General features: G+C 38.8%; 1 protein-coding gene across 1 annotated transcript in view; it reads left to right on the forward strand.

The window, feature by feature from the left end:
* The first annotated feature begins 1,205 nt into the window (after positions 1 to 1,205).
* Positions 1,206 to 16,470, forward strand: part of PUR4 (purine biosynthesis 4) — a 205,915-nt gene continuing 190,650 nt past the window's right edge. The window contains exons 1-7 of the mRNA XM_089374764.1: positions 1,206 to 1,570; positions 1,657 to 1,736; positions 2,100 to 2,210; positions 2,302 to 2,349; positions 2,906 to 3,032; positions 3,819 to 4,018; positions 4,226 to 4,324. Of these exons, the coding sequence (XP_089230890.1) occupies positions 1,447 to 1,570; positions 1,657 to 1,736; positions 2,100 to 2,210; positions 2,302 to 2,349; positions 2,906 to 3,032; positions 3,819 to 4,018; positions 4,226 to 4,324 (789 nt within the window). The 5' untranslated portion in view covers positions 1,206 to 1,446. The remainder of the gene's footprint in view (positions 1,571 to 1,656; positions 1,737 to 2,099; positions 2,211 to 2,301; positions 2,350 to 2,905; positions 3,033 to 3,818; positions 4,019 to 4,225; positions 4,325 to 16,470) is intronic.

The raw sequence follows: 16,470 nt of genomic DNA on the forward strand, positions 1-16,470 counted from the left end.
TTTTAATTCGAGAGAGTACAATCAATTCCTATACTACCCTTGATATTGACTAGGCCGCTGGTCGAAATTTCGAGTGTTAGAACCCGAGGAACCTTGGGACCTTACAATAGCAAGCTGACCCAGGGTTGGAATTTGGATTCTTCATTACTCGTCAAACAATTTTTTTTGACGTTTTAGGTTTTTATGTTACCCATCAAGGAACGTTATGTTTAAAATTTTGCCATTCAATCATAATGTTTTGATAAAAATTGGCTCTTCATTGATAAAGCTTTAATTAAAAATATCTTTCAATCATACAACTATATTAATTTTTCTCATATATTTATAATAAGAAAAGAAAAACACATAACCATAACTAAATGATTTGTTGAATCATGAAGGTTGTTTTACTCATGGATGGGATCCACAATTCCCATATCATCCATATTCCACTTGTGAGTTATTCTTCCAAAGACATGATACAAATAGGTATATCTAGAAATCTATTTTACTCACCCCCAATTAACAATGCACCTATTTCAATATTCTCAATTTGGATTTCTATTTTCAGTGAAAACAAATAGATTTCTTTCACCCATATGAACCAATAAAACTTCTCAAAAATAAATTTCCATGTCAAAGACTTTGAAATTGACCAAAACTATTTTTGACATTCCTCTCCACCATCATAATCACATAGAATTGATCTAAAATTTGAATTTTTAATAAAACCAACGCAATACATGAACTTAATTTATTTAAATATAAGTAACATAAACTTAATTTATTTAAATATAAGTAACATAAACTTAATTTATTTAAATAAAAATGTAAATTCCAAATATTAAACACTTAATTATTGATCATCAAATATTCACCTATAACTTTAAATAATATGAACTTAATTTATTTCCATAAAAACAAATATTATGACACAAATTCCAAATACCAAATATTACAAAGATTAATTATTGATCATCAAATATTCACCTATAACTTTAAATAATATGAACTTAATTTATTTCCATAAAAACAAATATTATGACACAAATTCCAAATACCAAATATAACAACTATTAATCACTGATAAATCAATAAAATATATTACGAGTAAATACGGGCGATCCAATTCCAGAACTGATGCCATGCATGTTTTCAGCGGTTTGAGAGGTTAGTAATGAAATTTTCGTCAAAAAGTGAACCGTCAAAAATACGTTTCATAACTTTCAAAACCCATCGCAAAAAACGGGTGCTTTTAATTTTTAAACGTAAAATAGGTCAAAATGCCTTATGACGGGTATTTTGCCCGTCAAATTCCAACCGTGAGCCAGCCTCCATTCGACAGTGAAATTGCCAGTGTGAAACAGGGGACCTGCTGCTTTTACGCTTTTCAACCTTGAAAAAAACCCTAAAAACCCTAGCTTGGTTCAGAACCAGGACCAAGCGTCTGCAAAATCTAAAGCTTCAATGGAGGCTCTTTTCAGGCCTTTCCCGGTATGCGATTCCACGACATGCCGGAGGGAAACTAGAGCGATAGGATTCCAGGGTTTGACAAGCAGATTCTGGGGACCTGCGTTGTGTAGACTAAGAGGTATATTGTGTTTTTTTGTGCATAGTTTTCTTAAAAGAAATAGTGGTTTTTCATTAAATAAGTTGTCAGAGGTTTTTCAATTACAGCTTCTAGCCGTAAGAAATGCCTGCGAAGGGCGGGGCGGTCTTTGATAAGGGCCGAGGCAGTGGTTGCAGGCAATCAGGAGGTTGGCCTCTATATTTTCTTTTGATCTCTCAAATTGAAATTGGCAAAAATACTTTTCCTTTGATCTTTTATGTTGAAATAGCAGAAAAATAAAAAAACAGTGAAGTTTTTGAAAAGGGAAAACCTCGCGGAATAATTAAAAAGAAAATGCATTTTTCTTATCACTGCTTTATACAAAACTGCGTTATGATAAGTTTTCGGAAAAAAAATCCATCTATGTGTGTGTTCCGATGCCGAGAAAATAGAATCAACCCGACGTTGCCTGCGACGGTTTTAACACTGCTGATTATCTCTGTTTATGCTTTTTGTTGTTTCTGTTTTCATTTAAAGATCCGATATATTGACATTTTTGATCCTTTTACAGGGAATTCAGAAAGAAATAGTTAAAGCTATTGAAATAGGTAGCCCTCAAATTATACATTTCTACCGGCTTCCTCTACTAAGTGACAGTGCTGCAGCTCAACTTCTTAAGCGAGTATGGTGATTATTTATTCCTATTCAATCATTTTAGGAATTTTTATCGGAAAGGTTATAATAAAGCTATAATATGTTTAATAACCTTGCAGGTTCAGACGAAGATTTCCAATGAGATCGCGGAAATAAAGACCGAACAGGTTTGCTTATCTTTCATCATTTGATTCCCTTTGAACGAAATTATCGTTAGAAAGTTACCAGTTTTCCCTCGGAGAGGTCGTATATTCGGAGTTTACCTTTACTTGGGATGAACTCCGGGGTTGACTCGCGAAAAAAAATCTAAATTTCATGGTTTACAATTTCTACATGATGCAAAGTTTCAATGTGAACTGGTATCAATGATCATAAATGATACTACATATTCCAAAGTGCGATAAACTGTTGGCGGGTCTGTTTGTAGTCTGCCAGGAAGTCGGGTAAGAAAATTGCAAAATAAGTGCATTTTGTTACGTGTCTTTTGTTCACAGGCAATCATGTGAGACTTGTCTAGTCAACATAACTTGCATCTTACTCGTGACTCTGAGTCAGATTCTGAAGAGCTGACTTAGCTGGTCTCCTTAAAGATTAGAGGGAGACTCAGGCGACAAGATAAAATTTTTATCATGTTAATTTTCAATTCAGCTGCATTAGCTTTGAAAACCCACGAGATTGTAAAAACCTACCCTGACATGAAATAAACTGCTTTCTAATTTGCAGTGTTTTAATGTTGGCTTGAGTTCACCATTGTCTAATGATAAACTTGCGATATTAAAATGGTTGCTTGGGGAAACATACGAGCCCGAAAAGTTACAGGCTCAAAGTCTGCTGGAGATGGGAATGCCAAGTAAGTTGATCTCTGTTTTTTTCTGAGAAAGTACTTAAATAGTTTCTATATGGTTAATATTACAGACAATGGTTGTATTGGTTTTATTAATGCATATAGTGATTGGCAAATTTGGAAGGTGTAGTATTTGCCACTGATATTTTTCATGCAATTGTGATTGTTGATTTTGAATATTCAAATTTGTGTGAAATATATAAGATGAATAGGTAAAGAGAATAAGCATTTGGAGGCAATGCTTGTCAAGATTGAGGGATGTTACAATAAAAGATAAAAGATGAAGAAAATAAGCATTTGAAGGCCATGTCTCCCAAAATTGAGGGATGTCTTTGTTATCATACAAAGGTGGAGTTTCCTTCTAGAAAATTAACCGAAGTGCAAAGTATCGCATGCTTCTAATCACTGATGGATGGCACACGTTACTTTCTTTTCTTTTCCTCTCCTTCGATAGTGTTTAATTATCTGCAAGTAATTGGGAATCGCTGTAATGCTCATTTGGAAGGATTAGCAACTAGCAAAGAATAGTCAGTAATTTCTCTTATGGCACAGTAAGGCGATTTAATCTTTTTCGCTGGATGGGATGTGCATGTTTGATTTTCAAAAATCCCCACAGTGTTTGATTGGGATAAGTTTTAACAGTCGGGTAAACTCTTTTATTTTGATAAAACTTACGAATCATGATCAAGGACTGCAAACAAAATTCTGCATGAACTATACTAGCAAACATCATATATTCACATTTTTTTATTCTGTCCCTTGTTTGCTTTGTTGACAATGTGGAATCTGCAGGGACTGGCTCAACTATATTAGTTGAAGTGGGCCCTCGCCTTTCATTTACTACTGCATGGTCAGCAAACGCTGTTTCAATATGCAAGGCCGGTACATTGACCGAAGTCACGCGCATAGAAAGATCAAGGCGGTATTTGTTATGTCTAAAAACAAATGCCACTGCACTGCAACAAAGTCAGCTAGATGACTTCGTGGCAATGGTGAGTGAGAAATCTGTGGTTTTATTTCATGAGATTGCCATATACTTTATGTAGAAAGATATTGACAGCTTTTGTAAAATGATCCCAAATTTAGATCAAACCATTATGATTGTATATTAAGCTTTATTTGTAGTTTGAGAATTAGCAAAATTTGTATTTCCTTTTCTCAAACTTCTATGAACATTGATTTGTTTTTTCAATTGACAGGTCCATGATAAAATGACAGAATGTATTTACCCCTCAAAGCTATTATCTTTTAAGACAAATGCCTTGCCAGAACCTGTTGTTCAGGTGCCATTACTCGAGGTATCGCTACTTTTTCTTTCTCTTTTTTGTTTCAAAGAAAAAAAGTGAGCAATTTTATTAAATGTATAACAAAATTACATTTGCAGATGCTTGCATTCCTGTGGCTTATATCCCTTGGTTTTCTGGGAAATGGAGATCCCTAAAGCCATTCAAAAGAAAGTCTAGTATATAGCTTCAGTTCTGAAGTAGACAAAATTATAGAGTTTTAACATCCTGTAGAGATACTATGTAATATCTTAGGGAATTTATTGCCCTAGGGTTGCTTAGATAACTAGGGTTTCAACAGAAAACTCCTTTGCTTCTTCAATACAACCTAGTTCATTCAATAGCCACTGTAGTGTCCAAGGAAATTTTGCCTTATGGTAACATAGGGTTTCAAAAAAATCCTTTGTGGCTTGGAAATGATACCAATTATTCACTATGACAGATGTAAATAAAGTTTAAACAATAAAATCTTCAGTAAATAGCACTGCTCCTTCAAATCAACAAAATCAAACATTTGATTCAGTAGCTATAATTCAACCATTCATTAGTTCCTGAAAGTTCCAGATCCAACAATTTCGGCACAATCCCAAAATTCAACCAATCTTGACTGATAAGTAACCCTAACTAGAGACCGAGCTAATCTAGACTAATCCGCAGAGTTCTGAACAATTTCGTGACCAGAAAAGATACCGAATAAATTCAGAACAGATCATTATATGAAGATGCTCAAGTCCTGTCTCAGGTTCTGCCTCCAGTTTCCCTCATGAACTCCTCCGAATTTTGGCACAGGGACTGCTGGTTTGTTTCAGGGGACTCCTAATCTGCCACAGATCTATGTCACCCTCTGAATAGCCTTAGGGGAGACTCGGTACTGCTTGAAATGATGCCCGTTTTTGCTTAGAAAACCCTTTGGATTGCTTCAGGAAAAGTCGTTGTTCTGCCCAGGATCTCCTTGCAAATCAGTCTCTATCTAACTCAGATTTCTGTTCAAGAATTGGGCTTTATGAGGGAGCTGGGCTGGGTATCAGGAAGGCCGAAGTACCTCAGGGCAGCTTATGTGAAATCCCTTCAGAACTTACTCACAATCCTTCGCTCTGTAGAAAATCCACGAAATTCTGCAACTGCTAATATGAACAAGCTGAAACTAATTTATTTTCATATAGGCACATAATTTCTCTACTTATTTTGCAGCAGAATAGGAACGGAAATAAATACACAATCACACAATTCGGCAACTCAATTTTTCTAGGGAACCCAACTGGTAAAACGCTCTGTTTGCTTGAGAATTTTATTTATAGAAGAATGAGCAATAGATCTCTCACAAAACAATTTTGTTTCAATAGAAGATACAATGATCTCCCTGCTTGAACTAAGCTTGAAACAATCTGCGAGACTCCTGATCTGCTTGCCTTCCCTGAATGAGCCTGAAATCCCTGCGCAAATCCTGGAAATAGCCTCCTATTTCCTAGTGCATGAGTAGACCCTATTAAATAGGAATTCTTCCTTCTATCAACTCACACAAACCTCCTGCTTGACTCGCTCTCTCACAAGCTAACACACAAAACTTGTGCTCAAGAATGAATACACCTGCGTTCCTCCTTTTAAGCAATTTGAATGGCTAAATGTGGCAAATTATATTTTAGGAATTGATTTTGTGATTGATGAGTTAACTGAGTTGAACTAACTCATGCAACTCATTTCATCTCAATTCTAGAACTTGAGTTTCACTCACTTGTCCTTTTCCCAGATTAACTCACACTAGAAGACAAAGAACTCTACCCTCCACTTTTGCATATTAGTTAACTACTTCATAATTCGTCCCAACTTTTAGGAATGAATCCTAAATTATAGGAATTTGTCCTAATTTATAGGGAAATCGAGCATGCTAAAGAGAAACTCGTTGTGGTCCCTTTGATTAAGGCACAAATCAAGGGACCTTTCTCACTACTATTTTCAACACTCCCTCTTAGCGAGGAAGGTGCTTTTGGAAGAACCTCGTCCACCTGGATCTGTCTTTGATACTACCACATTCTTTGCTGCTGCAGCTGCTCCCTCTGAACTAGAAGACTTCCCTGCTTTCTTCTACAGAACTTGATTCGAAAACCTGTTGTTTCCCACCATGCTTTTCGAGTCGATCACTTTAGTCATAAGTGCCCATGTACCTTGTGTACCTCTATAGTTGCTTCCTCTAGTTGGAAGTGATTCTTGAAGATTCAACTGTCTTCTCAGCACCCTTAACCAAATCTTCTGCCCACTTGTCTTGAACTCTCCCTATACTGGGAGTCTTTGATTGAGTGGTCACCTCCACTCGCCCTGGGCTTTGCTGCTCATCGTCTTGTTGGTTAACCCAACTGCCAATTAGCTTGGACTCAAACTGAGATACTGGCTGAGGCTCCATCTCGAGAGCTCTATCACGCTGTTGCTCAAGTACCACATCTCTACTCTAAGAACTCGCTGCCTTGCTGCTCAAGGCTGCACTTGTCTCTACCTACAACTTGTAGAGATCCTTCACCCTCACACCTATCTACTTCTTACATCCAGAAGCTGAGTGTTGGAGGTATGCCTTACCTCTGTTGAAGATGATATCATGTCCCTTGTCCTCAAGTGTAGCTACTGAAAAAAGATTCTGCCTCAATCCTGGAAGATAGAGAACATCTTTGAGATGAAGAGGATTGCTTGATTCCCTTTGAAATTGACAGTACCAACTTCTCTAGCTGCATACTGACCATCATCTCCTAGCTCAATCTGAAACTGCATGTCCTCCTTCAGGTGGTTGAAACTCTTCTCGTTCCCAGTCATGTGGATGGATGCTCCTGAATCAATATACCATATACTACTATCTGCTGAGCTTGCCATGCAAGCAATCAATGAGAAATCTTTCTCAAACTGGGCAAAAAGTGCATCTATTTCTGCTGATGCAGCGACATGATCCTTACTGGACTCCTTTCGCTTAGGACACTTAGTGGCATAGTGTCCAAACTCATGGCAATGGAAACACTTGATCTTGCTTAGATCCTTCTTCTTGCCCATCTGATTGGACTCGACCTCTCGTTGGTCCTTCTTGCCCTTGGGCTTACTTGCAAGAGCAAAATTCTCCTCATCCTTCTCAACCTTTGATCCCTTGTCACTTTTGCTCTTGGCAAGATTGAGTTTGAGCTCCCCTTGAGTGAAATCTCTCCACAGGCATTCCTAATTTGGCAGTTTATCTCATTCATTAATCCCTTGAACGAAAGTAGCCCACTCCTTCACCAGTTCACTGCCTTCTGGTTTCTCTTCCTATCGCTGTTAGCTCATCACGAACATTCTGAACTTTGGTGAGATAAGAAGTTACGTTCTCACCCTTTTGTATCTTGGTGACCCTCAGCTTCTCCTTGAGAATCATTTTACGATTCACAGATGGATCCTGGTATAGCTTCACAATGACATCCCACATTTCCTTTATGGTATCCTTACGGGAAACATGCAGAACTATATGATCCCAGACTCCATCTAGGATCATCCTCTTGGCTTTGGCATTCTCCCTTTGGAACTGCAGTAACTGGTTTGGATCTGAAGGTTCTACAATGCCTTTCTCTGCATAATCCTTCAGTCCAAACTCGTCCAACAAGAATGACATTCAGACTTTCCAAACACCAAAGTTCGAGGTGCTATCAAGTCTATCTTGAACTCTCAACTCTATTGTGGCCATCTTTCAAATCAGAAATTTGTTTGCTGGTTGATTTTGTTCAAAGCTCTGATACCATGTAGAAAACCCACAAAATTATTCAACTGCTAATATGAGCAATCTGAAACTAATTTCTTTTCATATAGACACAAAATTTCTCTACTTATTTTGTAGCGGAATAGGAACATAAATAAATTCACAATCACACAATTCAACAACACAATTTTTCTAGGGAACCCAACTAGGGAAACCCTCTGCTTGCTTGAGATTTTATTTTATTTATTTATTTATTATTATTTTGTTCTTAAACAAAAATGAGTAGAGGATTTTATTAGATTTGTGCGCGGATGCAACAAAAAATCCCCGGGAAAGTCCTTACATTCGCACCATCTTTAGAGGATCGTATATTGAGAAACTGACTACGATTCTAGGAGACAAATCCTAGTATTTTCCATTGTTTCTACAATTAAGACTTTCCTCGTGATTACAAGAATAAATTCTTACAATCTGCAAACATAATAATATGCATAACCAATACATTGACTAATTTGGGAGACTTTTGCAACATGGAGTCTACACGAAGTTGGGATCCTGAAGCTAAATTAACATCCGCTTCACGTTCCCTTTTTTCCTTATAGGATTTTCAGCCACTTGTGAGAGGCAGTTCTGCTGCATTCGAGGAGAGTGATTTTCCAGCATTGCCTCCTGTACTTGACTTAGAGTGAGTTGCTTTGATTGCCATAACTTGTCTGTAAAACGTTGGAGTACATCTATTCGTCTCTGCAAGCTCAGAATCTGACATTGTTAATACTTTTGCCACAAAGTGTGATTCAATATCTGAAGAGACAATAGTCGAAGGAGATTTCTTGTCATTCTCCACTGGCGTTGCTAAGTTTCCTTGATCCTCCTTTGGTTTCATCTAGAGGAGTATTTTCATATTCTTCTGGATCTTGAAGGGCCTCAAAAGAATTTTTGCTGAAGGAAGGTTCTGGAACTTCTTCGGTAAATTTCTTTGGAGCTGCAACCTTGTTTTGTTGATTCTTCCTTCACTTTTGAACTGGTGGAAAATTGCCCTCATTAGATATGGGGGTATGGGCCTGCCCTCCTTTAGATATAAGGGCTTGGGCTTGCTAATCCTTTTTCTGTTGCGGGTAGTTTTTGGCAAAGTGCCCATGAGATTGACAAATGATGCATTTGACGGGAATTTGCTCATAGTCCAATCCTTGAAAATGGCTCCATTCCCCTAAATTTATTTTTAGGGCCTCCAGTAAATGTTCAGAGAGATTTACTTCGACACAAATGCGAGCATAAGAAAATTGGCCTCCTTTTGGTTCTGCTTTGTCGAGATAGCGACCCAACTTATTTCCATTCTCTTTTAGTGCATAAGGGCCCCAGAGATGGAGAGGAAGGTGAGGCAACCAAATCCACATCGACACAAAAGTAATTTCTGAATTTGGATTGAAATCCAGAGTCCATGGGGAGGTGAAGAGGCCTTTGGTCCCCATAAAATATGACCTTGATTTGAAAATCATATCTCTTTCCAGTTTATTGACAAATTGAAAAACATAGAAACCCCTACCATCTACAAAGAAAGTTACTTGACCTTGAAGCTTGGGGGTCCATTGTTTCGTGATCCAGGATTCAACAACTTTTAGATTCGGCCATACGCCCATTAACTTGCCAACCGATGCTTTTTCTAAGAGGGGTAAGGCTCTCTTGCATGGATCTGACGGAGAGAGTTCCACATTGGGAATCTCAGCTAATTTCTTCACAAATTTTTGGGGGAGAGAAGAAGGTCCCCGCATTTTTTGTGCCTGCAGCATGGCTCTGAATGCAGCCACCTCCATAATGAGCAGAGGAAAATTGATTTGCAAGTTCAGATTTGTGATGCCCCTACAATATGTCTGTCAAATACAAGCTTGAACCTTACTAGAGTCGTAACTACAGTTGCGAGGGTCTCTTTTTGCAAAAATTAATCTTCAACGACCAAATCATGAAATGGAGTCCAAGATCGAAGAGCTATAGTCTTTTGCATATCAGATTTGAGCTAGCAGATGTCGCGGTTAGGGAAACCTTAGCTGCCAAGAACTAGTAGCTGCAAAGCTCATTTTTTGTTTGCTTGAGAATTTTATTGATAGAAGAATGAGCAATAGATCTCTTACAAAACAATTTTGTTTCAATAGAGAATACAATGATCTCCCTGCTTGAACTAAGCTTGAAACAATTCGCAAGACCCCTGATTTGCTTGCCTTCTTGCCTTGCTTGAATGAGCCTAAAATCCTTGGGCAAATCTTGGAAAGAGCCTCCCATTTCCTAGCGCATGAGGAGTTCCTATTAAATAGGAATTTTCTTCTATTGCCTAGCACATTCCCAAGGCAATTCTTCCCTCTATAAACTCACACAAGCCTCCTGCTTGACTCGCTCTCTCACAAGCTCACAATTGTGCCTTCGTTTCTCATAAGTGATTTGAATGGCTAAATTTGGCAGATTAGATTTTAGGAATTGATTTTGTGATTGATGAGTTAACTGAGTTGAACTAACTCATGCAACTCGTCTCATCTCAATTCTAGAACTTGAGATTCAGTCACTTGTCCTTTTCCCAAATTAACTCGCACTAGAAGACAACAAACTCGACCTTCCACTTTTGCACATTAGTTAACTGATTTATAACTCGTTCTAACTTTTAGGAACAAATCCTAAATTATAGGAATTCGTCCTAACTTATAGGGAACTCGAGCATGCTAAGGAGAAACTCGTTGTGGTTCCTTTTGTTAGAAAATCAGAGAGGCAAAAATATTTTCTTATGTTGACAATTACTTGTGATACTCTTATATTCTTAATAGTTTTATTTATGTTCTTCTTTATCTTCTTCTCATCAAACAATCATCAAATCAAAAGCATGAAGATCAATGACACCAAAAGTAGGCACTCAGTCGGGGCTAAAACCCCTATGCAGCGGAAAACCCAGTCAAACTCTTCCACTAATAGATTCAAATCAAATTGAGACTAATCAAGACCTTAGATCAGACCAAAAGGCTTCCGTCACTCCACCTAGTCAACCTTCCAAGATGATTAACCAAACTTCAGTAGTCATTGTTTGTCAGCCAACATCAACCCAACAACAATACAAAATTTTGGCCCTACTGCAGATTTGAAATTTTGGCCCTCTAGCAGCAACCCAGAAACTCACACGTCTGGCAAAAAGGAGAGAAATTTGACTTCTTGCTTGACAAAGGTCTCCTTCTTCGCTAGTGTTTTTTCCTTCTCCTTAGGTATTTCACTCTTCTTTTTCTTCTCTAACAAGTGCTGATCGAACTTGCTTGTCTTATGCTCTAAATGAAGTTGTGTTGCTGCTATAGTGGTTTTTGGCTCCTAATTAGGCCGACTTGTCTTCCTTGAGGTCGACTTGGTGGAGGAGGCCTATTTGACCTAATTTACATCAAAATAATTTTCTTCTTGATATACAAAGCCCAAGAAGGGTCTATTACATGATGACAATGACTAGGACTCAATACACAAACCCTAGAAGCCTACAATAGAGACTTTGACCTATAAATAAAATAATAAAGCATGAAATGCATGCTAATAAGTAATGTTTCTTTCATAATAAAAATTCTTTTTCTTTCTTTTGACAAATACATTACATCATGACTCAAATACAATCATGAAGATTGACACTAGTTATATTCTTCAACACCTTTGATTAAGGCACAATCAAGGAACCTTTCTCGCTACTATTTTCAACACGCTAGACACAAAGGAAAGACACTGAAGAGATCATGAACAATACCATGAAATTTGCTTGACCTTTCCACCAGTTTGATGACCTTATGCTAGACGATTTCTTCCTACTTTTCTAGAACAAAACAAAGAAAGAAAAATAAGAAATTTACTAACTAGGGTGGAATCTTTCACCACCGAAATTAGTAGGATAAAAGGGGTCTTAAAATCCTCATAGTTTCAGGCTCAAGATAAACAAAGACAAATAATCCAATCCAATGATGCCTCAAATGACCTCTTGTATTTATAGATTTCCTTGAGGGGATTTTTCTCCTTAAACAATTGAGTGGGGTTCACAACAAACCCCAACTTTGGGCTTTTTTGCCCCAGCTACCCCAGAACTTGCCCTCTGTTGCCCAAACATTGGAAATTTTGGGTTTTTCCCCTTTATCCAAGACTATATCCTACGGGGACCGATAGGCTACTTCGTCTCTTGGGGCAATTAATCTCTTGGGGACATCACATACTAGCCATATTTAAAGTTACATACAAAAAAATTCCTGCAAATATTCATGGTATCCGACTGTAAAGAATTGTCCATTGTTTCTATAGCTGTCAAAAGTGATAAAAAATGTAGGTAACAAAATTAATATATGTTCTAAATAGACTTAGAACCAATCTGTGTGAAAATGCTCAATGATACTGGCCTAGGTTTTCCCTGTGATTTTCAAGAGTATGTTTGCAACTTGGTTCTGCTGTCTATAGACGCGTGAAAGAGAGATACGAGAATGTGTTGATGGTTCTTTTTGTTGAAGCTTGTGGTAGATTTAGAAGCGCTTCTACATGATCTTGGTGACTTAGCATGTAGGAAATGGTTGATTGCCTCTTGGTGGAGTAAGTGATTTATGACTTTTTTCCTAAGTCTAACTTAGGAAAAACACATTAATTAAAATCAATTAATTATCGTGGATTATTAAGCCAAAGTACCAAGGATAGATAGTAAATTATTTAAGTGACTTAGATATGATCTCAATCCTTGATGTCAAGTGAGGTGAGTTTTAATCTCAATCGTCAATCACTTAGGAGAATAGGGTTATGGATTTGGCTTAATGAAGATTATAAAGAGAAGCCTAAGGGAGAGGTGAAGACACAAGACAATAGACAATTGTTGCATTTTGAGAAAGTTGTTTTCTCAAAAAGTGAGAGAGCGATTTTCCCCAATGCTAGAGGCGCATCTAGATTGAGGAGAAAGAGGAAGAAAGTAGGGTGATTCAGGAGTATTTATAGGAGGTCAATATCTGGAGATCGAGGGAGGCTGAATTGGTGAAGTGTGGAGGCTACGAATTGGAGATGCTGATTTATCTAGGGTCAAATTATTGGTGAGAGATGGGCCTAATTTCTTTGGGGGCTAATTTTCAGAGGGAGAAAATTCCTTGGGTTGAATTATTCCCAATGGGGCCAAGTTACAGGTTTCAATAATTGGGTCGAAACCCAGATTTTCTTGAGATTATTGAATGAAGGAGAATTGTTATAGATTTACATTTGTTGTTGTGATGTGATTGATCTCTTTATTTTATTTTTTTGCTACATATTAATTTATGGAAGTTAACATACCTGTGATTTTATTTTTTAGCAATTTAGAAATTATTTGGGTAACAAAATAATTTTCTAGGAATAATTGTTGAGAGAAAATAATCTGGGCTGGTATTAGAAATTTAACATGGTATCAAAGCATCAAAAACTTTGAGGGAGAGATTCAAGATCATAAGGGTTTTACAACAACACGATATTTATTTTTCCGATAGTAGAATTTTTATTTTGTAGCTAGGGTTTTGTAGCCAAGGTCGATTTGTGAAATGGCATCAATGAGTTTGAGATATGAAAACATGTTGGACAGGGCTGTTAATTTTAGTCCATGGAAGGAGTGGATCACTATTGTTTTGAAAATGGTTTGTGGGATTTTGCAAATACAAATATCTAGATTCCTTCTCATTCTATCCAAGCAACTGAGCACAACCTTAAGGATGTGAAAGCAATGTGTGTAATCTTGGATGGTGTGAGGGATCATATAATTCCTCACATAACAGGGAAGGACACAACACGATAAACTTGGGTATCCCTATCCAGTATTTATCATAGCTCGAGTAGGAAGACGGTGTTGCGAGAAAAATTAAACACCAGGATGAATGGATCAAAGATTAGAACATCTTACCTCACCAAGATCTAACAGGCTTGTGATGAGCTATCAATTGTTTGGATGATAGTGAATGATTGTGAGAGTAGCTCTGAAAGGATGCGCTAAGCATTGGACCACCTTTGTGGATGGGATCCTTGCTAAGTAATGGCTTCTTGATTGGCGCTGGTTGTTGGATGGCTTCATCTAGAAGGAGATTTAGGAGAATTTATTGACTGATGGACAATGAAGGAGTGGTGGTGGGAAGAAGAACTTGCTCTTGCTACTCAAGCGAAAAAGTGCAAGGGGAAGGCCAAGAAGAACCAAAATGGAGGAGGATCTTCGCAAAAGGAGGAGAACGACATGAGCGAAGTAAAATGCTTTGCATGTCTTAAGTTTGGTCACTTTGCCGGATAATGTCCAAATTGGAAGGTGTTGAAGTTTCTAAGTTTACTTAGTTTAGAAACCCTTCATGCACTTTTTTTCTGATTTATACCTACCTACTTGTTATTTTTCTTTAACAAGTTATTTACAAAGTAAATACTTAAAATAAACACCACTGCATGCTCAACATATTACAGATCAACAACTAAAAGAAACAAGAACAAACACACCACATGACACCATTATTTTTGGACCAATGTCCCCGAAAAAACCCAATGCGGGAAAACCGGTGCAGCTATCTGAGGGTTTTCTTATTAAGCAATATCAGAGTACAATTTGGGTGTCGAAACTGCCCTACCTAACAGAGAATTTCCTTAGCAGTTATACCTCATAGTTTGAGAGAAATCTCTTGGCTGAAACCCTAGAAAATCCTTTCGGCAGCTCCTCAGCACAAAATTGCTCTGCAACCCCAGCGTTTTCCCAATCTGGACTGTGTCAGCCCCTCTCTGTCTCACGCTGGCCCTGCATCAGCTTTCTAGGCCTCTGCGTCAGACATGCTGGCCTCTATGGTGCTCTGCGCGACACTTGGCTGCCTTTGCGTGGCCCTGCGTCAGCCCTTTTGGCTCTGCGTCACTCTCCTTCGCTGCTGCACTGCTCTCTCGGCACAATCTCTGCCTTCTCTGTTTCTTTGTACTCAATGCCCCTCAGCTGCTCTCCCGACGACTGATTCTATCTCTCTTAGCAAACCCCGCTCTAGAGAATAGAATGGTTGATCATCTAGTGTGTCTCTCCAAGTGACCCTCAAGCCTCCTTATACTTTTCCTATTGACATCTCAACGACCGAGATTAAGTCCCTAATCAATGGCTAAGATTAGATTTGGCTTGATCCATGTCTTTTGGACCATTCTAACACAGATCCACTCTAGAGAATAGAATGACTGATCATCTAGTGTGTCTCTCCAAGTGACCCTCAAGCCTCCTCTTATACTTTTTCTGTTGACATCTCAACGACCGAGATTAAGTCCCTAATCAACGGCTAAGATTAGATTTGGCTTGATCCATGTCTTTTGGACCATTCTAACACAAATTCATATTAATACACATTAATATTTTATTTTCCCTAAGTTTAGACTTAGGGACTCCATTAAAAATATTAATATTTTTAATATCTCCTGATCTGTTTAGAATTTGCCCAAACCCTTTTTGGGTATTGGAGATCTCATGTGCCCCAACCTCTCCACCAAATTTCGTGGCTAGAGCACATCTGATGCTACCCAAAATCAACACTCCCTCTTAGCGAGGATTGTGCTCTAGCAATACTCCTCACTGAGTATTACTTTGATCATCCGGCATTGGTACTGGTGCTGATGCTAGGCCTTCTTGCTCAACATCCTCTGCACTGCTGCCTCTTGTACTGCCGCCCATGGTTCTGCCACTGTCGCTGCTGTATTTGTATGATAGCTCCCTCTGCATCCATGCTGCTACCGGTCCTTTCTCCTAGCACTGCATCCGCACTTCACCTCCTCTCATCAAGTTGCCCACTGCTGCACTCCAACTCAGTTACTGAGAAGTAAGTAACTGATCTCCTAACTAACTTCCCTGTTGGGCTAGAGACACCCATTGATGCTGAAGCTCCCTCTGCCGCTGACAAGTGCTCCCTCTCTCTGACCTCTGCGCTGCTGCAGCAACTCCTTGCATCTCGCACCGTTGCACACCTCTCTGTGCCCTCCTGAACTGGTGCAACACTCTTTTGCCTCTCGCACTGCTGCAACTTGCTAGCTCTGCGTTGTCTTGGGACTCCTGCACTGTAGCTCTCCCTGCCGCTCCATCCGCATTTGTCTCTACTCGACTCAGCCAGTCCTGCTACTCCTCTTCGGGGCTCCCATAGCAAGGTCTAATCCAAGAGGCTGGGTACTTCAAGGATCCTATCCGTCATCGCCTGTAGTTCGCCTGACTATAGCTCGATGCCTCTCCACTTCGGCTCAAGTGGTGCGTGTGCACTCATGGCACAGTCATCGTCTCTCAAAACTTCCTTCTCTGCCCAGGCTGGTGCTGCCTTAGTCTTGGAAGACTCTCCCTTACTCTTCTTCCTTGGGCACTGGGTCGCATAATGACGCATCTCCCCATAGTGGAAGCACTTGACCTTGGAGAGATCTTTTTTCTTTCGCTTCTCCTGCTTTCCCTCAGATGCTAGGGCCACATCCTCCTCCTCCTCCTCCT

This window comes from Pinus tabuliformis, chromosome 8 (genome assembly GCF_031772625.1).
Source record: "Pinus tabuliformis cultivar Carrire ecotype Pingquan chromosome 8, CPIR1, whole genome shotgun sequence".
Classification (NCBI taxonomy): Eukaryota; Viridiplantae; Streptophyta; class Pinopsida; order Pinales; family Pinaceae; genus Pinus; species Pinus tabuliformis.